The sequence below is a fragment of the Diabrotica virgifera genome, chromosome 9 (assembly GCF_917563875.1).
Source record: "Diabrotica virgifera virgifera chromosome 9, PGI_DIABVI_V3a".
Lineage (NCBI taxonomy): Eukaryota > Metazoa > Arthropoda > Insecta > Coleoptera > Chrysomelidae > Diabrotica > Diabrotica virgifera.
In genome coordinates this window covers 116,483,374-116,507,495 of record NC_065451.1, presented here as the reverse complement: position 1 = coordinate 116,507,495, position 24,122 = coordinate 116,483,374, and the positions used below count along the sequence as shown (strand labels likewise).

Sequence of the window (24,122 nt, the reverse complement as noted above, 5' to 3'; positions counted from 1 at the left end):
TAGAATGACGTTCAACCAATTCAAGTAAGGGATGAATTTTTTCACCCTGCTTCTCCTCCTCAATAACCAAAACCTTAACCTCCGAAATATCCGATTCTAATATTGAAGAAGGCCAGTCCGATTCCCGTAATTTTATCCAACTAGGACCTTGTAACCAAAGTTCATGATTTATTAATTGTGAGGGTGTCAACCCTCTTGACAAGCAGTCCGCGGGATTATTTTTACCTTCAATATGTTGCCATGAAATATTAGGAAGGTTTTCTTTAATTTGCTGCACTCGATTAGCTACAAAAATATCTTTGGTATTTGCCGAAGTTAACCAACTCACCACCGTGGTCGAATCAGAATACGCAACTAGTTGTGAAATATGAGTAAGTTTGCTATAATTTTCAAATATTAATTTCAGCAAAGATGATAACAACAAAGCCGCGCATAATTCTAACTTCGGAATGGTCATGGTCTTTTTTAAAGGTGCACATCTCGATTTTGCAGCAACCAGTCTCACACTCACTTCACCGCTAGAATTTACAACCCTTAAATAAACTACCCCACCGTAACCGTCTTGACTTGCATCCGCAAACCCCAAAATCATAATCGGAACATCCCTCATGGCTCCTACATGTCTAGGGACCTCAAATTTTGAAAAATCTTGCCATTCATTGCATACCTTTTCCCATAATTTTTTAATCGTATCCGGGGGTGAGTCATCCCAACCCAATTTTAGTTGCCATAACTCCCTGATCATTAACTTTAAATGCAAAATAAATGGAGCAATCAGACCAATAGGATCATAACATTTTGCAGTAAGAGATAAAATCTTACGTTTTGTACAATTTTTATCGGGGGTGGTTAACCTATAGTTCAAAACATCCCTCTGCGGATCCCATTGCATCCCTAAAACTTTAGTCTCCGATTTAAATGTAACCGAATTTTGTAAACGTTTTTCCAGCGGAATTTCTGATAACAAATTGTCCAAATTAGTCGACCATTTAACTAAGTCAAAACAACCACCTTTGAAGAGATTTACCGATTGATTATATAATTCTTTAGCTTCAATTTCGTCCGGAACACTCGTTAAAAAATCATCCATATATAGCCCCGAAGAAATATATTTTTTAGCTAAAGGATAATCTTTGCCATCTTCATTTATCAATTGCTGAACCGTCCGTAGCGCTAAAAAAGGTGACGACCTTAAACCGAACGCAACCACCGTAAATTCATACGTTTTTATTTCCTCGTTTGGATCAAATCTCCATAATATTCTTTGAAACCGCCAGTGATCTTGTACTAATTTTATTTGTAAAAACATCTTTTTTAAATCCGAACTCAATGCTACTGGAAAAAGCCGAAAATTTATTAATAAAGTGCATATGTCTGCCTGCAGTTTAGGCCCGCTATGCAATAAATCATTCAAAGAGACATCACTGTCTGAAGGGCAAGATGCATCCAATACGATACGTATAGGTGTACTTAAACTCTCTAATTTTATTACAGGGTGATGACTAATATAATAGGATAAGTCACAATCTTCTTTTTCCAATAATTTTAAGTATCCTTGATCCAAAAAATCCTGCATAATTTTATTGTAATCCGCACGCAAGCTGTCCGATTTTGTTAACCGTTTTTCCAAGGTTTTTAACCGATTTTCCGCCGAAACCCTTGAATTTCCCAAATTTTTTGGTGAACTTTTAAAAGGTAATGCAACAGTAAACCGGCCCGATATATTCCTGGAAACCGTGGTTTTATAAATATTTTCACATTCTATAGCGTCTAAATCCGGAATTTCCCGTTTTGGAACCTGCTCTAATTCCCAAAATTTTGTCAAAATTTGTTCAATCGATGTTTCTTCCCTTAAAGTGAGCAAATTTATGGGAGTGGAATATTCCGTATCCACCTGACCCATAATAACATACCCGAACGTTGTTTCTAAAGCCGCCCCTAAACCTGAAGAACTCAAAATCCGATTACCGCCGAAAAGAATAGGAAAAAACTGCGCACCGATTATGCCATCGATTGATTTAGGTTCAAAAAACTTATCGTCCGCTAATTGTAAATTTTTAAATTCCGATAAAGTTTGCAAATTTAATTTCGTTTTTGGCAATTTATCTGTAATATGATCAATAACTAAAGCTTGAACATCGTATTTTTTAGTCTGATCAAAACGCGAAGCGATAATAATGTCCGTTACTCCCCTTACCGACTGAGAGTTTTGTCCCAAACCTTGTACCGAAAAATTAATTTTTGTATATCTAAGACCTAGTTTTTTACAACATTCCGTGGTCAAAAGATTACACTGACTACCGTTGTCCAAAATAAACCGCGCCGTTGCATTTTGTAAAGGACTATTTAACACACATACCGTTACCGTTGCTAATAGAACCGTTTTTTCCTGATTTCTACTCAAAAAACTAGAATTTTGAAACGCACAATTAACTGAACCCGAATTGTGGTTATTGGAACCCGTTTCTGGAATACCGACACCAGAATTTGGTTGATTATTTTGATTATTTTCCTTCGCACCCCTTATTTCCGGTTTTCCTGCGCATAAAAGAAAATGATGATTCTTGGCACACTGGGCACACGGTCTTTTTAAGCACTGTCTTACACCATGTGACTGGGAAAAACACAGAAAGCATAAATTATTATTTTTTACCAAATCGTACCTTTGTGTAGGATTCATAGCCTTAAATTTATCACACCTACCCAAAAAATGTGACGCTTTTTTACATAAAACACAAAAAGGCATTCTGTTATTGTTTTTATTCTCAGGCTGGCTTACAAAAAATGATTTCGAATTTTTATTTTTATGATAGCCACTGGAGCTAGCCCCTTGTGAGTCACTATTATGCAAAATTTTTGTTTGATCCTTAACAAATTTAATTAAATCCGTGTAAGTAGGAATAACCGTTCCGCGCATGTGATTTTCAAAAGATTTTACCGTTTCCCTGTCCAGTTTTGAGAGTGCATGATAAAGTAAAATAAAATCCGTTAAATCCGGGACATCCAACTTTTTTAAGGCATTAACCGAGGCGTCAAAGATTTCTAAAAAACTGTTTAGATTTTTTTCAGATTCCGATTGCAAGGATTTAAAATTAAAAATTTGTTGTAAATAAGTGTTTGCTAACAACCTTTTATTATGATATTTTTCTAAAAGTGCTTTCCATAACGTGTCATAATTATCCCCAGAAGTAGCTATTCCCGCACAAATACTAAGGGCCGATCCCTTTAAATGTGAAACCAAAAGCCGAGCCTTATCTGCATCCGTCAGCTGGAAATTATCGTGTACCAATGGTTTGTAAATCGAATAAAAAGTTTCCTATTCCTTTGGTTCTCCGTGGAAATCTGGAATAGTGATTTTTGGCAAAAGACTGTGTACATTACACTGTTGTTGTGTACTTTGCTGTAAAGTTGGATTTACAATATTGGTGCTTGGTTTTAATTTTGTATAAGCCGCCCTTGCTTCACAACACATTTCGTTAATAACAGACATCACCTGAAAATCTGGTTTATAGTTTTCATCAACGTCAAACCCGACTGCGTTGATTTCATCCAAAATTTTGAGAATTTCTGTCCTTGTCGAATCCATCGACTGACACAAGTTTGTGAATTTTTTAATGGTTTTATCCGTAGTTAAGTTTTTCGATAAGTCATATAAAGTCTGAATGATTGTATAAAGCGTTTCTTTTTTAGCCGTTAATATTTTAAATTGCCTTTCGTAAGTAGTCATTGTTACTGAAATCAATCCGCAAAATCAGAAAAAAAAACAAAGTCTACTTTAAGAAAACTGTAGCATATAACAAACCAGGTCTGAGTATAAATTTTGAATAAAATTAATTAATTATAGAGATTTGTTAAAAAACAAGCCTTCCGGGCAGTTATTATGCAAACTCTGTATTTTGTTTAGAACCGTGAATCAAATTTAGTATTTGTTTACAAAATAATTTTTATTCATACATCCGAATTTTTCCGTAACCGATTGAGTCGAAAAATATTCACGTTTGACAACACCGCAAATATTTAAAAACCTAACTTCTTTCACGCCCGAAGCCCAAGTTGTTCCGAGAAACAAAAATGATACAAATACAAAAATCAGCAAAAAGTTATCACAGAGTTTTTTTTTTCCGATACGTGCCGACATTAAATTTTACCGAACAATTTGTTTCTAAATAAGAATATTATTATTTAATAATACAAAACTAAGCAAAGCAAACTGTAAACCTACGCTGAATATCCGGCTCGAAGGACCAATTATGTTTTGGCTTTTAGGAAACCAAATGGAAAAAATTTAATAATAATAACTTACCGAGATTTTCTTAGATTTTCTTCGTGTTGTTAAATGTTGAAGCACTATTTTCGGTGGCATTAAGGAAAATGAAGGATGGGATAAAAGAAGGGAACTTACCGAAAATATGTTGTCTGGTATCGTCAATTTGTCTCACGGAAAACACACACAAAATCAAATTAAAATTGTCAAGTGTACTATACGTTCCGACCGTATGTCTGTTAACGACTGACTGACTTAACATAAAGGACAGAAGATTATGCTTACTTAGAACTGTGTTGCCAAGACGTTCCCGAATTAAAATAAATGAAATATATATTCATATTGGCGCAAACAGTCACCTTATATCAGAGTTGAAGTCACAGTATTCCAATGTATTTAAAGATGACCCCAACTCCTGTATAACAAATATTAAAGTTGAATTTAAGCTAAAAGATCATTTAAAATAAGTCCTATTTTTCATAGAGCATATGATATGCCATATGCATATGTCTAAGGTAGAGGAGTTGAATCGGATGGTAGAGTCAGGAATTTTAACTAAAACTAGAATTAGTTCGTGGGCCTGTCCTATAGTGTTTGTTCCAAAGAGAGAGAAAACATCTTTTAGAATATGTATAGATTTCAAGAAAACAGTAAATCAGGTTATTGAGTCAGATCACTGTGTATTACTTCTACCTGAGGACATATTTTCATAATTGTCGAGTTTTTTACGGTCTTAGACTTAAAGGGAGCTTATCAGCAACTAGAAGTTAGTGAAAAATCAAGAAAATTACTTACCATAAACACATATTTCGGGTTGTTTACTTCTAATCGATTAACATATGGCATTAGTTCAGAACCTGGAATTTTCCAGACAGTAATGGAAAATATTCTTGCAGGTATACCAAGCATCAAATGCTATATCGATGACAAGAAAACAGTAAATTAGGTTATTGAGTCAGATCACTGTGTATTACCTCTACCAGAGGACATATTTTCAGAATTGTCTAAAAATAAGTTTTTTACGGTCTTAGACTTAAAGGGAGCTTATCAGCAGCTAGAAGTTAGTGAAAAATCAAGAAAATTACTTACCATAAACACATATTTCGGGTTGTCTCCTTCTAATCGATTAACATATGGCATTAGTTCATCACCTGGAATTTTCCAGACAGTAATGTAAAATATTCTTACAAGTATACCAAACACCAAATGCTATATCGATGACAAGAAAACAGTAAATTAGGTTATTGAGTCAGATCACTGTGTATTACCTCTACCAGAGGACAAATTTTCAGAATTGTCGAGAAATAAGTTTTTTACGGTCGTAGACTCAAAGGGAGCTTATCACCAACTAGAAGTTAGTGAAAAATCAAGAGAATTACTTACCAAAAACACACATTTTGGGTTGTTTACTTCTAATCGATTAACATATGGCATTAGTTCAGCACCTGGAATTTTCCAGACAGTAATGGAAAACATATTAATTTATGGTACATCTCTTGAAAATTGTCATAATAATGTAATTAATGTTCTTTCACGTCTAGAAGAATTTAATGTAAAAATTCTTCTTCTTCCTCTTTATAAGCAATTCTGCTTGTTCATTGGCGGATTGATACCTCTATGGAAGGATGTCACTCCATCTTTTGCGCGGTCGGCCAATACTTCTTCTGCCGATTGGTGATTTATCTCGTGCTATTTTGACCACACGTGTCTCCCCCATTCTGGTTATATGGTTGTTCCATTCCTTTTTTCTATTTAGTGTCCATTCGTTTATACACTGTACGTTACATTGTCTTCTAATATCTTCGCTCCTCTTTCGATCTCTCAGTGTATTTCCTGTAATTCTTCTCAGTACTCTCATCTCGGCCGTTTCCAATAGTCTTTGTGTTGTGGCTGTATCGGGTCTTGTTTCTGATGCATATGTCATTATTGGTCTTACACTGACTTTATAAATTCTTTTTAAAAATTAATGAAGACAAATGTAAATTTTTTGAAATAAGTGTTGAATTTTTGGGCCACAGAATTGACGAGTCAGGGGTACACCCTACCGAAGAAAAAGTAGAGTGTATTACGAAAGCTAAACCCCCACAAAACTTAACGAAACTTAAATCATATTTAACTCTTTTAAGTCTTTTTAACTATTTACCCTACCTATTCAATCTGTCATTACCAACATATAACACTCATTTCCTAAGACTTTCCTAACAAAATGTAACAGCTGCAATTAAAGACGGCCTTAGTAGTCCTTATTATTCCGAATTAGAAAATTTTGATCGCGTCCTTTCTTCCAGCTACAACTAGCTGAACAAAAACTCCAATCACTCTTATCTGATCACAGAGCAAAAAGAGGTCTTATAGACGGACTAGGCTCAATAATTAAATGTATCACAGGAAACTTAGATACAGAAGACGCAAAACATTATGATAGCGCACTAGAAGAACTAAAAAGTAACCAAAATAAAATTGTAACTAAACTTAATAGACAAATTTCATTATCGACTGAGATTGTAGAGAATTTTAATAATACTGTTTCTCTCATAACAATAACCAAGAAGTAATTATCTCTGGTTTAGAATCTATTCGTTCAAACCTAAATAAGTTTATTTTTAATTTTGATGATTTTCTTATAACTAAAAACTATAGAAAACTCTATAACATTTGCGAGACTAGGTATTTTAAATAGTAGTATAGTAAAAATTAATGAACTAAAGTCAATATTATCTCAAATTTTAGAATATCATTCAAGAAACGAACTAATTTATCTAAATATCACATCAGACATAAATAATTATTATAATATCTTAGAAACAGAAGCGTACTACTCTAACTTGACGATTGTTTTCATTGTCCATGTTCCAATAGCTTATCGCGACGAATTTTCCTACTATCATTTATACTCGATTCCTACTGTAAATCATACTACCATAGTGCCCCCTAACACTTATCTGATAATGAATGAACATTTTTACCAATACACTTCTGTACCATGCTCAAACCTGAAGCCCAAATTCTTCTGTCCCGAAAATCCTCTAAGAAGCAAAAGTGAAGAAGACTGTCTATTTCAACTCCTTCAACTAAAATCCAATCCTACGAGATGCCAAAGAATAGAAGTTCACATTTCAAGAAATATGATCCAGCAAATAGATGAGTCCCACTACATCGCTGTTTTGGTAACCAAAACCAAAATCCAAATGAACTGTACTAACACAGACCTTCAATTAATTTCTGGAAATTATCTCATCACAGTTCCTTTCCAATGCCAGTTTAGCACCGAAGATCAAACATTTAGCAATAATCGTCTCATTTCCGAAAGTCAGCCACTATTACTTCCGAATATGGTTATTCCTCATACCCATCAAGAAGAAATTCCTGAAGTCCATATCCAAGATGTTCAACTGGACAAGATTCATTAATTAAGAAGAAACAAGAAGAAATTAAAACATTAATACCTAAAAACTCAAAAATCACTCATCCTAATTTTTGGAACCTAACAGTAATATTTTTTATTATAATAATTCTTGCATATTTTGTTATTAAATTTATAAAAAGAAGAAAGAAATCACAAAGAAAAGACGATAGTCCCATGGAGAATGTTCACATCCAAGAAGATGATACTGAATAAAATCTACCAGAGGCCCAACCTAGGTTATTTTTCAATTCTATGAAAAATTACAGAAACTAGAAGAGTCGTACAGAAATAAAATAAAAGTAATTGAATTTTGGATGATATACGACTGGTCAAAAATGTCTTAAGGTAATACCTTTTCTGCAATATAGCAATAAATACAAAATAAGGGGGCAAAATACGCCTGTTGTTATTCAATGTTTCTTAAAAACTTTGGTGGCACTTCGAGAACCTCGTAGAACTTAGAACCTAGAAGTAATTCGCTTAGAAAATTCTTATAACTTACTTAAATGGTCTACCAAATTTCGTTAAAATCGACCTAATACATTTTGCATAATAAATTTGCAATGTAAATGTTTTTAAAAAAGTTCAAATTTTTTAAAATCTTTCTGAACAAAAAGTAGACCATTTAGAAGTTGGCAATTTTTTTTTATATATAAAGAGGTGCTCTACCTATCTAATAGGGTGGGCTGAAAAAAAAAGTTTTTGGATATAAGAATTCTAATAGCGCGGAAAAGTGGCCCATAGGCACGCTAATAACGGGAAAAATAATAAAAAAATTCCTGATTATATTCATCAGATCGCGCAAAGGGCTCAAAGTTTTAGAAAAAGTAAAAAAAAAAACCATTTGTTCAAAAATCTGTAAAAAATATTCAAATATTGTTAATAAAATTCTAATAGCGTGGAAAAGTTGGGGAATGATACGCCAATAACCAGAAAAATACATAAAATATTCATGGTTGTATTCTTTAGATCACGCAAAGAGCTTAAACTATGGGTATAAATAGCCTGCACGCCATTGCATTGTGTCTGAACCTTGGTGCGCCAGTCTGTCGGCTACTGCGCTACAAGTCAGTTAGTTATGTACTGTGCTAGTGATTGTTATAAGAGTGATCGACTGATCGTGCTTGTGCGTGTTTGTGTGCGTTAACCACAGATCTTACAGGTATTATAATACAGATCTATTTTGTGTAATATTACAATGGCGGGTCAGCAAAGTATAATTGTTACAAGACAATCTCATCTTTGCCCGTTATTTGGATTACCGAAAGAACTGAGTGGCGCAATGCTGCCAACATTCAAGGACGTTCTATTGTGTTGCTTTGAAGAGAGGTATAGAATGACTATATCACAAAATTCTAAGAAAAAAGTGCAATTTTTCTCCTATAGCAGATGCTGGTGCTTCTCAATTAGAGTTCATATACAGTAAAGCGTCAATTCCAGTGGTTACTCACACACGAATTGTGCAAATGATCAACTCATACCATGATGAATATTATCGTTTAAGGAAATCTTACAACCGGGACCATACAAAGGAAACATATAAGAAACGTGTTGAGGCTTTTGTAGCTGAAGCAAATTCTAAAATGTTCGATATTGCAGCCTGCAAATGTCCTATGACATTTACTTGTGCATGTGGAAAAACTGCAAACTTGTGTGATTGTCCCATAGCTATTGACTGTATTTGTGAAAAAATAAAGGGGATCCCAAATATTGAAAGAAGGTTTCTACTTGACCAGCGTACATCTAGATTAAGGTATATTGCTAATTTGGATAGAAAAGAAACTTTAAATATACAGTTAAAAGACGAAAGAAGGAAACAACGTACGTTGCAAGAAGTAACAACTTCAGAATCCTACCCTGATACTGATATTGATACAAATAAAACAGGATCTACTCGAAAGCCACCTAAAGAAAGAAACAGTGAAACCAATTTATCGCAGCCAGGAACGTCAACCTCTCAAATGCGTTGTAAATTGCCGTCTGCTGCCTTATTAAGCGATAGATATGGTGTGTCTGACAGAGCTACAGCTGATATAGCTTCTGGTGTTCTAAATGATCTAGGGATTGTATCAGATTTGAACATGTCCAAAGTTATCGACAAAAATAAGATAAGAAGAGAAAAGCAGAAAGCTCGCCAAACTGTGAAAGAAGAAGCAAATCAGTCAAGACTGCTAAATGGAATTTACTTTGATGATAGAAAATATGAAACTATTGTGCAAGAAAAGGTAGGAAAGAAAATGTATCGAAGAACTTTAAAAGAGGAACACATTTAAATAATCAGTGAACCAGGTAGCCAGTTCATTGGCCACGTAACGCCAAATGACGGTACAGGAGTTGAAATAGCCAAATCTATTTAAAAAAATTTAAATGATAATGATTTTGATATAACTTCAGTAGAAGCAATCGGATGTGATGGCACGGTTATAAATACCGGTTGGAAAAGTGGCGTCATACATTCCATTGAAGTCATTCACTAGTGAATTTTACAATTTTACAAGTAAATTACTTGTAAGCTACCAACAATTTACTTGTTCAACACAAGAATAATTTACAAGTTTGTAGTTGACAGTTGTAGTGAACTAAACATTTTCTACCTAACTTTGAAGGTAGGTAGTTGGTTTGACAAGTGTAATAAGTGTAGGAAAAATGTTGTCTAGTAGCAGCTCTTCGTCAGAAAATGAAAATGAGGTATTTGTTCAAAGAAGAAGCCGGAGAATATTCAGACCAAGAATTAATAGTGATTTTCCATCAATTTACGAGTTTAATGAACGTTTTCGGATGACTTCTATACAAATGGAACAACTTCGTATAGACATTGCACCTGTCTTAGCGCATCCAACGAATCGCTCTTATGCACTGGCAACAAAAATGCAATTGTGTATAGCATTACACTGGCTAGGCAGTGGAGGACAATATCACGTCATAGCAGATACTCATGGGGTCAGCAAAGCAAGTGTCAGTAGATGTGTAAAAAAAGTGGTACACGCAATTAACCAAAGAAAATTTCATCAAGTTGTTGCTTGGCCGGCAAATATTTTAAATACGACTGCAGAATTCTTTGCAATAGCAGGATTGCCCCAAGTTATAGGTTGTATTGATGGGACGCTTATTAAAATAGATGCTCCAACTGAAACCGAACTTGCTTTTGTTGATCGCAATGGAAATCACTCTATTAATTGTATGATTGTTTGTGGACCAGACTTGAAAATCTATTATGTTAGTGCAATTTGGCCGGGAAGTGTTCATGACGCGAGAGTACTGAGAAATAGCACCCTTTTTCAGAGAATGGAAGCTGGTTGGCATCCAATTCCAAATAGAATAATTCTAGGTGACTCTGGATACCCTCTATTAGATTGGCTTATGACCCCAATTGAGGTGAATGTGAATGAGGCTGTGGCTACCTACAATAGAGCACATAAGAAAACACGGCGTTTAGTCGAAAATGCTTTAGGCGTATTAAAGGAGAAATTTCCTTATCTTAACTACTTTCGTTTGAGTCCAGTATATGCAGCCAATGTTTTCAAATGCTGCACGGCGCTGTATAACATTACTCGGGAGAGAATGAATATAAACCGACAAATAGATAATGAAGAAATGGAAGACGATAACGAAATAGCCGGACAACCAGCTCCTTTGAATGCAAGACAAAGACAACAGGAGTTGATAAATTATTTTAGAAATAGAAACTAGTTCCAGTGTAACTTTAAAACAATAAAGAATATAAAATAAATAAATATAGAATAATACACAATATTTACTTTTTATTTAAACGAAAAAATAATTTCCAAAACATTTAACAAATACTTAGCATAATAATGAATTAAAAATCAAAGAAGTAATTTTTATAAACAAAACGTTTTTCTTATAATTCATTAAAAAATCAAATATAACAATAACATAACTTCTCAAACAATGGTCGAATATTCCACGCTTTCACTGGTAGGTGACTCTTCTACATTTATGAGGTAGGTTACAGCAGAATCGAACGATGCAGTGAATTTTGAAGGGGTCACATGTAGTTCCCGTTCTAGTTTTAAAATCTCTAATGTTTTTAGACAACTTTCTTTTGCAAGGATTTCAATTTGGTGTTGTAATTTTTTCTTCTTTAAATCGATTAATGCTTCGTCAATTGGGTCATTTTCATTAGATATTTTCGACTTTTTCCTTTTTGCACAAGATGCAGTAGGTACACTGCTGCTCCCAGTAGAAATAAACACATTAGTGTTTTTAATTTTGTTTGTTGCACCGTGATCTTGCAAATGGTTTGAATTTTCTATTTCTTGTTCAACGTTCTCAGGATCTTGCTCCCAAGTTTCGGAAATGCCGAGACTACACAGAATTGGATTATCCGGCCCAAGAATGTCGAGAACTACATTGTCCATTTCTGTAAATTTAGAATCTGTGCCTCCACCTGAACCAGTTTTCCTCCTGTTATCAACTTTCTTCTGCAATACGAAAAAAAGTGTCAGATACGCTTACACTTTGGCAAATTAAACGCTAACACTTACCATTGTTGTTTTCTTTAAATTTTGCCAAAATACATCACGGCTGTAAGTCCAATCCTTATTTGGAGGCACAAGCCCTAAACTGGTGGATTTTTGGTGCACAGTTTTCCAACATTCTATTTTGTCTTTTTTTGTTAATTTGTCGGAAAAGCTGCCGAAAAGAATTGCTGTCTTATCTCTAATCTCTTTTAAAAGTATAATTTTAGTACCATTTAAGACGCTTTTCGACATTGTCACAGAATTATAAATAACGACTGACGTTTAACTAATAAATTGTCAACAAAACTATTTTAAGGTTATGTTTATTTACAAACTTGTAACTAACATGCGTGAAGTACACTTGTTGCTGACAAATGTGAAGTACACATGTAACGAACAAGTTAAATATTTTTTTTGTGAAACGCTAGTTATTAACAACTTGTGATTACAAGTGCTGAATATTAACAATTGTTACTAACAACACTTGTAGTTTTGTGAAACGGGCCCCAGTTGTAGATTACTTACCAATCCAATCAGAAAGTATCAGTATTACAAAAAAGATCTGAGTAAAGACCAGTTGTACCTTTTGGACATGGTAAAAGCAATCCAGACCGGACACTGTGAACCAGAATTTGCTGTAAAAGATCCTGGGCCAATCAGTCAGTCCCGTTGGTTAACATGTGCTAACCGTGTTTTAAGACTATACATCTCCCAACCAAGTCCTTCAAGAGAGTTAAAGACACTAGTGGATTATATTATGATGACATATGCTCCTGTATGGTTTGATATAAAACAATATCATTCAGTGAAATACTGGCCCAAACACATATTTAAAGTCGTGGAAACTACAAGGAATTTTCCAGACAACATTAAAAATATTATCGATCCTGTCATCGCTAGAAATGCGTACTTCTGTCATCCAGAGAACATGCTGTTGGCGATGGTAACAGATGAGAGACGACACATCCGAGAATTAGGTTACAGGAGGGTGCTTAAGTCTAAGAATCAGAAGATGACGACAGAAAGTGTTAGAACATTTAAGGTTCCCATACTAAATTTTAATGCTACGGACAATATCGAATTGATAGATTGGAATACATGTATACTTACACCACCTCCTTTAATGGAGAAGATAATAACAGAGATAATTTCATCTCTCATAACGGACGAAAATATACCAGACTTTGAGTTTTTAAAATACCCATGTCACACTCAAGCTGTTGAGAGATGCGTCAAGCTAGTGACGGAAGCAGCAGGCAAAGTGTGCGGACATCACAACAGAGATGGGTATATAAGAGCTACTTTGAAATCTAGGGCTATGAAAATAATGGGTCAATTTTTGAAACTAAACAAAATTTCAAGGCAAAACCCATAAGTTAGAGCCCCACGCCTAAATTGGTTGGATGGTTGGGTAGGGTGTGGGTGGAACTCGATTTGCAGCCACCTCCGCGCAGGTGAGTTCTGGGTCATTTCAGCAAATGGTTATTGCTGAAATGAACGAAGAGTGGGTTTGTCTAAATATGATGATACATGTTATGAAATCAACAGATCTTTTTCTAAAGTTTAACCCTTATGCGCGATCTGAAGAATATAATCAGCAATAATTAAGGTATTTTTCTGGTTATTGGCGTACCATTCCCCAACTTTTCCACGCTATTAGAATGTGATTAACAATATTTGAATATTTTTTACAGATTTTTGAACAAATGTTTTTTTTTTACTTTTTCTAAAACATTGAGCCGTTTGCGCGATGTGATGAATATAATCAGGAATTTTTTTATTATTTTTCCCGTTATTAGCGCGTCTATGCGCCACTTTTCCGCGCTATTAGAATTCTTACATCCAAAAACTTTTTTTTTTCAGCCCACCCTACTATCTAATACACTTTACAAAATTAAAATCGGAATATTTAAGGGGCCCCAGCAATGTTTTAAAATGATAAACAATTTTTTGGCTTATAAACAAATAGCTTTGTTTAATAATAAAAAAATAAATTTTTAGCAATGCAAATAATTAAAACCGGTATAATTTGACGTAAACTTTCAAATGCTGTCAGCAGAATTATTTTATTTTTTAATCAAAAGTTATTCTCGTTCAAAAATTGCAATTTTTTTAATGTTCCACCGCGTTTATCTTGAAAACTATGCATCCTACGAAAAAACTTGTAAGAACATTTTTTGCTTAGAATTACCCAAGAAATACAAAAAAATGTTTTATTTTGCGAAAAATCGATGTTATGTAATTCCTCAAGTTCTCTGTTTATAACAATCTTATCGACATCCGGATCAACTGTTACCCAAAAAATTCGTGTTCTACGGGTCAAAATAGAGAAAAAAAATTGGGTAAGTCCATCTAAATATAGGAGCCCGTAGCACCCCCTCCTGGACACAGCACTTATTTGTTTATAAGCCAAAAAATTGTTTGTAACTTTATATGTAAAAAAATTAACAAATCTTTGTATGTTCTAGTTTTTGTTGTGCAAGATTTTAAAAAATTTTAATTTTTTAAAAAAAGTTTAGATTGCAAAATTATTATGTAAATCGTATCTGTTAGAAAATTTAATTATCTTTGTTTTATTCCTATACGACTTTTTTCTAAAATGAATCGTTTTAAAGTTATATGAGATAGATGGTATATATGAGATAGCGGAGGTGACAGTTGAGTGACTATGGCGCCGAATTTGCTCTGCGGAAAATGTGATAAAACGATATCAAAAAGTATTTTTAAAATACAGTGTGGAACTTGCAGCAAGTATTTTCACCTACCCTGTGTAGAAATGGAAGAAATCGACGCCAAAGTGTTGCACCGGCAAAAGAAAAGCTGGATTTGTGATGTGTGTGATCCTGATAAGGTTATGTTTGCAGGGTCTGGGTCAGCAGCGTTGCCAGGTGACAAGGACAAACCCAAAAACGAGGCTAATGGAAAAACAAACACGGAAAAGGCCAAACTGCCAGTACCAAAAAAAAAAGACGCTGAACAACCTAACCTTATAATCGAATTAAAAACATTGGTGATGGATCTCCGAAAAGACGTATCTGAAATGAAAAATTCATTAAACTATCTTAACGAACTACTTGAGACAGAAAGAGTACGAGGCCAGGTACTATCTCAAACTGTTAAGGAATTAAAAAACGAAAACTGTTTCTTGAAAAAAGAACTAGGCTATGCATCATCTTTTATTAACACTATGGAATACCAAAAGATAAAAGACAACCTAGTTATATCAGGAGTCTCAAATCTCATTACAGAGAACCCAAACCAGGCAAAAGAGGTAGCTTTCTCTGTATTAAAAAATGTTGATCTGAGCCTTAAGCAACAAAATATTAGGGCTGTTAGAAATCACAAAACTAAAAATGGGAAAAACTTACTAATAGCCACCGTGGATACTGAAAATAAGGTAAAATTTTTAAAGAATAAGGTTTCCGCTGGTCCACTAACCGGTCAGAGATGTAACTTACTTTGTGATACTAGGATCTATGTGAATGAAGAACTCACCGTTCACACCCTTAACCTGCTAAGGGAGGCAAATAAACTCAAGGAGAATGGATATCGCTTTGTATGGAGTAAGAATGGTAATGTATATGCACGAGTAAAAGAGGGGGATCCCTCTATAAAAATACATAGCTCCTACCATGTGCAGGCAATCATGCAAACTGAAGGAAAATAAGTATCCACTCCCCATTTACGTAACCCGTACCTGAAGTAAGTACTGATATCTTTAAAACCTTTTATGGAACCAAACACTATCTGTGATGAAGTACAAATATATGAGACGGAAACTCTGGATAATTTAATAATATAAATTACTTTGATTACTGTGATCGAGATTTAAACATAATTCACCTTAACATAAGAAGCTTGCCTAAAAACTTTGACAACCTGATCTCATACCTTCAGTATCTTAATAACAGTTTCGACGTTATTGCATTGTCAGAGACAAATAAAGTTGTAAACAAAATACAAAATCTTAACATACCAGGATATCAGCTGTGTTACAATGAAAGTGTAATAAACAAATGTGACGGCTTTATTTTTTATGTCAAATGTGAACTCTTAAAATCATTGGAAGTGATTGAAATTGAAAATTGTAAATTTCTTAGAATAGTTTTAAGTAAAAATGGGTATTCAGTGGGTATTACTGGTTATTATAGATGTCATAATGTAGATCAATTTAATCTAATTAGTGGCCTTGAACTAATCCACACTCGTTATAGTAAAAAATGCCAGATTGAGGTCTTCTGTGGTGACACAAATGTAGATATTTCCCCAACAAAAAATGTTAATAATCCCAGGTCTAAAGAGCTTATTTGTAGGTATCTAAATGTATTTTCTGTGGAAGGGTATAAGAGTAAAATTAATTGTTCTACAAGAATTGATGGTAACTCGAGATCCTGTTTAGATCACTTTTTTGTGCGGTCAGTAAATAAGTGCAATGCTGTAGTCTTAAGAGGTAGTCACTCGGACCACTATCCCATACTCTTGAATATAACTCTAAATAATGAATTTAATAATAATAACAAAAAAGGAAGATATGGTAAAGTGTTAGATAAAAATAGATTGCTAACATTATTTCAAACTGAGAGTTGGGATGATGTTATGAGGGAGCAGGATCCGAATCTTGCCACCAATAGTTTAATAAGGATAATTACACAGTTTATTAATATAGCAACACAGGTAAAATATATTAAATGCAAAAATAGAGTGAAACAACCCTGGGTTACGCAGGGGCTGTTGAACTCTATTCGGCAACGAGACAATCTAAATAAACTTTGTGCTAAAAACCCATTTAATGAAAATTTCAAAAAAGAATATATAGTATATAGAAATATTTTAAGCAAAACTTTAGGTAGGGCAAAAGAAAACTATTTTAAAAATCTATTTGATAAAAACTGTAAGAATGCTAAGGAAATCTGGAAAACTATAAAATATGCCACAAATGAAAACTGCAATAGACCTAGTATTTCTAATATAGTAAGTAAGGATGGGAGTTTGATTGAGGATGACAGGAAAATAGCAGAAAAATTCAATAGCTACTTTAGTTATGTGGGAGAGACGTTAGCCTCAAAAATAAAAAAAACCACCAGATCACATTGTAAATTCTTTAATAGAGCAAGGAAATATAAATAATAGCCTGTTTTTAAAACCTTTTTCGAGTGGTGAAATGGAAAAAATTATAAACACATTAAAAAACAGTGATTCAAACATAGGTAATGGTATCTCAAATAATATAATTAAGTACTACAGTAAATTTCTCATTAAACCTTTATTATACTTAGTAAATCTTATCTTTGAGCAAGGCATCTTTCCGGACGCACTGAAAGAAACAATAATTGTCCCTATTCACAAAAGTGGTCCAAAAGATATAGTTAGCAATTATCGTCCAATTGCCCTCACAAACAACATAAGTAAAATCATAGAAAAATGCATTAAGTTAAGATTATGTAATTACCTGGAGAAGCATAGTTTATTATCATCAAACCAATATGGCTTTAAAGAAAACTATGGCACAGAAGATGCCTTAATTAAACTTTCAGATCAAATTATTAATAGTTTCAACAATAAAAAGAAATGTATGGTCATTTTTATTGATCTGGCCAAGGCCTTCGACACTGTGTCACACCGTATATTGCTGGAGCGACTTAAGAAAAAGGGAATAAGAGGTCTTCCTTATAATTTGTTCAAATCTTATTTGGAAAATCGCTCCCAGAAGGTCAAAATAAATGAAACTTTAAGTGAATCAGCTCCAGTAACGTACGGTGTGCCACAGGGGACGGTTTTGGGTCCAGTGCTTTTTGTGTTATACATGGACTTTTTATTTTCAGTTCTCAAAGAGGCTAATATTATATGCTATGCAGATGACACAGCCATTGTTGTTTGTGAGAGCACTTGGGAAAAAACTCTTACCATAGCAGAGGAAATCATGGCAAAAATTAAAAGTTGGTTTGATGTCAGTCTGCTTTCAATGAATATCGAGAAGTCCCACTTTATGTGCTTCACAATGAATGAAGCCACGTCACCAGAAATTTTAGCTCTTAAAGTACATAAATACACATGTAAGGATCACAAAAAATGTGATTGTCAAACTATTAAAGTTGTTGATAAAATTAAATACTTAGGAGTATTTTTTGACAAACACATGAAGTGGGAACCTCACATTGAATATATTTGTGGTAAATTAAGAAAAATTATGTACAAATTTTACATTTTAAGAAAATGTTTAACAAAGGATACTATCATAAATATATATAAAGCCCTAGTCGAATCTATCCTAACATATGGAATATGTACCTGGGGTGCAGGTTATTCTAACGTTCTATCCCCCTTAATCATCAACTAGCCTATATTTGTCCACTGTTGAACGTAGGCCTCCCGTAAAAATTTCCACCTATTTCTATCTTGAGCTTCTTGCATCCAATTTGTGGTGATGCGCTTGATATCATCCGTCCATCTAGTCGGTGGTCGTCCTCTGCTTCGATATGCCTCCTGCCTTGGTCGCCATTCCAGAATCTTTTTGGTCCATCTGTCATCCGTCAGTCTGGCAACATGTCCTGCCCAAGCCCATTTAGCCATGGCTATTCTTTCAACTGCCTCCGTGACTCCTGTTCTTCTTCTTATTTCTAGGTTTGGTACTTTATCTCTGATGGTAATACCTAACATTGATCTTTCCATAGCGCGTTGTGTAACTCTTATTTTATTTATTGTTCTTTTTGTCAGAGTTAGTGTTTCTGCACCATATGTAAGAACCGGCAAAACACACTGGTCAAAGACCTTTCTTTTTAAACAAACTGGAATATTAGACTTGAAAATGTTATTTAATCTACCGAAGGCAGCCCATGTAAGACCTATCCTTCTTTGTATTTCAGTTGTCTGGTTATCTCGGCCTAAGCGAATCTCATGTCCTAGATATTTGTAAGCTATTACTTGGTCGATGCTATGACTCCCAATCTGAATTTTATCGCTGACTACAAGGTTGGTCATAAATTTTGTCTTTGAGGTGTTAATTTTAAGACCAATTGTTTTTGACACTTTATAGAGCGTGTGCAGCATTTTTGTAGCTTTATCAACTCTATCAGATATTAAAACGATGTCATCGGCAAATCTTAGGTGGTTCAGATCCTCCCCGTTTATATTGATTCCCATATTATCCTCTCCTTCCATTTGCTTGAACATATATTCAAGAACAGCTGTAAACAATTTCGGGGAGATAGTATCACCCTGTCTAATTCCACGTTCTATTCTAAATTTCTTGGTATCTTCATGAAGTCGAACACAAGCTGTACCAGTTTCGTAGATACTTTTAATCAAGGCGATATATCGGTAGTCAATGCGGCAGTCCGCCAATGCTCGAAGCATTTTATGATGATCTATAGTATCGAACGCCTTTTCATAATCCACGAATATAAGAAAGATAGGCTTGTTATACTCTGTGCACTTTTCTATTAGCGTTTTTATAACTTGTAGATGATCGTTTGTTCCGTATCTGGAGCGGAACCCAGCCTGTTCACAAGGTTGGTAACTATCCAGTTTGTTCACAAGCCGTTTTGTTATTATCTTCATGAATAGTTTGTATGTATGGGAGAGCAAACTAATAGGTCTGTAGTTCTTCAGATCTGAAATGTCACCTTTTTTATGCATTATGGTTATTATTGCATTATGCCACTGAGAGGGGGTTACGCCTCTTGTCAAACAAACATTGAACATCTTTTTCAACACATTTATTAACGTTTCTCCTCCTTCTTTGATGTGTTCAATGACTATCCCATCTTCTCCAGGTGATTTATTGTTTTTCATCTCCGAGAGAGCTGATTTTATTTCCTCTGTTGTGATGTCTGGGATGTCTTCTGAGCCTACATTTTGAACTTTTGGTATTTGACTTTGATCAGGATCTGGAAGTTCTTCTCGCTTATACAATTCTGAGTAAAAATCTTGAGCAATTTTTAAAATATCTTCCTTATTTGTTGTTATTTCTCCTTTTTTATTTACAAGTTTACAAATATTTTTCGATCCTTCAGTCATTTGTCGGCGCAGTACCTTTAAACTCTTATTTTTATCAATGGCGTGAGTTATGTGTTCAGTGTTGTAATTTCTGACATCTTTTCGAATGGATTTTGTGATATCTTTGTTTAACTGTCTAAGTGCTGCAAAATTTTCTGTGTATTTGTTTTTCAATTCTCTTCTTTTGTTTATAAGGTCTTTAGTAGCTTGAGTAAGTTTATCTATCTTGTTTTTTCTTTTTTCCTTATATTTGCTATGAGCGTTTCGAATCGCACTGTTTATTCGCATGTTTGTCACCTCTATATCTAATGCATTTTCATTTAGATGTTCTACTTCTTTCAGTTCTGAAGTTATGAGATTCTGATAAGCTACACTATCTTCTATCGATTCCCATTTATTAGAAGGCCTCTCTGTTATCATTGCTGTCCTCTCTTGTCTAAGGTTGATCAATATTTTTGCTCTAACCAACCGATGGTCACTCCCAACAGTGATTTTATTGATTACTGTAACATCTTGGATAATATTTTTTCTGTTTGTGATGATGAAATCAATTTCGTTTTTTTTTTTTTTTTGTTATGCCATCTGGACTAGCCCACGTCCACTTACGTTGTTGGTTCTTTTTGAAAAATGTGTTCATCACGTATAGCCGATGATGCAACAAAAAATTTAGTAGCATACCTCCTCTATCATTTCGCTCACCATATCCAAATGAGCCCATAGCCACTTCTGCGTTATCTTCTTTATATCCAAGTTTAGCGTTAAAATCGCCCATTAAGATTAGGTGGTGGGTTTTATCTTTTTCCATAGCTCTATTTATATCTTCATAAAAGTTTTCTATTTCTTCATCGCTATGACTCGTCGTGGGTGCATATACTTGGATAATTTTAATAGAGCATCTCTTGTTCAATTTTAGTATGAGGTACACAACTCTTGAGCTTACACTATCTATTTTTATAATTTTATCTAGGTGTTTCTTGTGGACGAGAAAACCTACGCCGCCAACTGCCTTATCGTCTTCTCCAATGGAATGTAACAGATGCCCTGATTTTAAAACTAATTGGTTTTCTCCTTTTCTTCGTATTTCGGAAAGTCCCAGTACATCCCATTTTATGCAGTTAAGTTCTTCCTGTAATTCAATGAGCTTATCTTCAGTTGCAAGCGTTCTTACGTTATAAGTGGCAATATGCAATGTTCGTTGTCCATGGTAGCCGTGTCTATCCCGGTGATTCTTTGCACCCTCTGCCCTTGGCCCGATCTGGTGGCTACCGTCACCAGGGACCGTTGGGCCGCCGGGGACTAAGGGCCTTTTTCTAGTTTGTGTCATGTCATTTACGGGGGAAAATTAGCCATTTCACTACCACGCTGGCCAGTGCGGGTTGGTAGCGGGAAATTAGGAGTGTTTGAATGGGGAGAGGCGCAGGTTACGCAGTTTGTGTGTAGGGTGTGCGACAATATGCCATACACACCCCCCACGCAAAGTGGACCCCTTCCACTCCAAACACGGTCAATAGGACTCATCCGTCACTCGGGGTGTGGATGAGATAGGTTTGAGGATAGAGATAATGGGTAAGGTTGAGATGGAATGTTAGGGAGGGACAGCGGTCAGCTGCTCCTGTAATCGCCTCTTACGACTAGTAGGAGATCCTGTGGGTGTATTCTACTAAGCGGCCCGCATCCCACACGGGGATCCCCCTTAATAATAACACAAAAAACAATTTTAAAAATCATTTTATTTAAAAAGAAATGTTTTTCTTCAGAAGATTTGTTTATAGAAGCAAATGTAATGCAGATTTTTCAACTTTATATTAAAACCATTGTCAGACTCTATTGTAATAATAAGTTACCAAAACCCAGCTCAAACCATCAATTTCTAACTAGATTTACTACTAATAATATGTTAACGACTACTACACCAATATATTACACGGCTGTTCAAAAAAGCTTACTCTTCACAGCTCCAAAAATATTTAACTCTTTACCTCAAGAATTTAAAAATAAAAAATTTATTAAGATAAAGAAATCACTTTCTAGCTGGATAAAAAATATAAAAATAAATAACATATTCTAGTAATAATGTAAAACTTTATAGAACATAGACATAGTCTTTTGTAAATCTTTATTAGGTTAAGTGAATTTTCTCTTGTTTTCTTAATAATCAGTTACCTCCATTAGATTAATTTTATTGATTATAATAAATAGAATAAGTACACACACAAACAATATGTTCATCGTGTACTTAGCATCTAAGTTTTTGCATGTAAACTGATTTTTTCTTGAAATAAAATTATTTTTTATTTTTTTTTTAATAAGCAAAGAAAATAAAAAAAAACGAAATTTTTTGAAATTTTTAAATATTTTATTTTTTTTTTATTAATGTTCCGGGCATATTTGAGAAGGAGCATAAGTCAGTTATTATTAACGAAGTTATCACCTAATTTCATCCGCAAAAATCCGAATGCCACCTCTCACATCCACCTAAAAACAGATCCTTCCTGGTGTAAAGATAATTTGGAGTAAATTCTGACAGATAGTGAAAAGGCTATTAAAAATATTACAAAAAACTAACCATATTGCAATGGAATTGTAGATCTATGTATAGTAACAAAGGCAGTCTTATATATACATCATATTAACAATAAACATACAGATATAATATGTAGTTGTTTCGGAAATATGGCTCACTGCCGATTATCATTTTAGACTTACAGGATATAACTTTAACGATAAATGGCGTGAAGATGGTTACGGTGGAGTAGGTACTTTCATCAGACAGGGAATTGATTAACAAGAATCCGAAATCAATAATTTTGATTATAGTATATAAGCATGCGCAGTTTTTTTGCAAATCCTTCCAAAAGCAAACGGTATTTAAGCGACGAAACTAGAAAGCAGACATCAGTTCATCCACATCAACCATGAAAGATATTCGCGTGATACCCGAACAAATGACTCCTCTGGGAACGCCAGAGAGACCCGGGCTGCTAGTGATATCAGGGAAAGAAGCAAAGAGAATCTTCAAAAGATTCCACTAGCTGTTCGGTACGCTACTATCCCCACCAAGGAAGCGGAGTGTATCGGATACGCCAACAGGACCCGAAGCACAATCCATGTCAACTCCAGGAGAATATCAACCCGGAAAAGACTCCGACCTGTTAGAGATAGTCCCAAAGGTAACCTTCAACAACGACAGGAAGATAATAACCAAGATACCGTGTATAGGCGCCACACACAAAAAAGTGTGTTACTTTTTTTCTCCAAACAATAGAGGGTGTTCAAAAGATTCCACTAGCTGTTCGGTACGCTACTATCCCCACCAAGGAAGCGGAGTGTATCGGATACGCCAACAGGACCCGAAGCACAATCCATGTCAACTCCAGGAGAATATCAACCCGGAAAAGACTCCGACCTGTTAGAGATAGTCCCAAAGGTAACCTTCAACAACGACAGGAAGATAATAACCAAGATACCGTGTATAGGCGCCACACACAAAAAAGTGTGTTACTTTTTTTCTCCAAACAATAGAGGGTAAATTCGTAGTTTTTTTAAGTTTTTCGCCAATATTTCTAATACTGTGCGGTTTAGCATGAATAACCCTCTATACAAAATTGTTCTACATTAAATTTGAAATAAAAAAGGCCTCTTTCTAAAATCAATGGTTCCAAAGTTACGGAGGAGTATAGTATAACTGGTCCAAAAAAAGGCCTAACCCAAACATCCAAAGTAAAAGTTTTACTCCAACACCAAAATGTTCTATATGGTCCACATATTCAGTAAAAAGTTACACCATTTTGAGCGTCCGGTTTGGGAGGGAGATGGGAGAGAAGCCGGTAAATTAGTAGTTTTTTTTAAGTTTTTCGTCAATATTTCTAAAACTATGCTTTAGCGTAAGCAGTGTTGTATACAAAAATGTTCTACATGAAATTTAAAACAAAAAATGTTCTATACATAATTGTTATAAAATCAACGGTTCCAG

General features: G+C 34.6%; 1 protein-coding gene across 1 annotated transcript; it reads right to left on the bottom strand.

The window, feature by feature from the left end:
- Positions 1 to 11,575: 11,575 nt before the first annotated feature.
- Positions 11,576 to 12,406, bottom strand: LOC126891236 (uncharacterized). Its single transcript, XM_050660418.1, has 2 exons — positions 12,179 to 12,406; positions 11,576 to 12,115 (listed from the first exon to the last, which is right to left on the bottom strand). The coding sequence occupies exons 1-2, from the start codon at positions 12,404 to 12,406 to the stop codon at positions 11,576 to 11,578; spliced, it is 768 nt and encodes a 255-aa protein (XP_050516375.1).
- Between the last annotated feature and the right edge of the window lie 11,716 nt (positions 12,407 to 24,122).

What these genes read in the sequence shown, in the direction of transcription:
- LOC126891236 (XM_050660418.1), bottom strand. Translation starts at nt 12,406, where the DNA reads ATGTCGAAAAGCGTCTTAAATGGTACTAAAATTATACTTTTAAAAGAG. An exon ending in ATTTAAAGAAAACAACAATG is followed by an intron (nt 12,116 to 12,178) that starts GTAAGTGTTAGC and finishes TTCGTATTGCAG; the next exon opens with AAGAAAGTTGATAACAGGAG.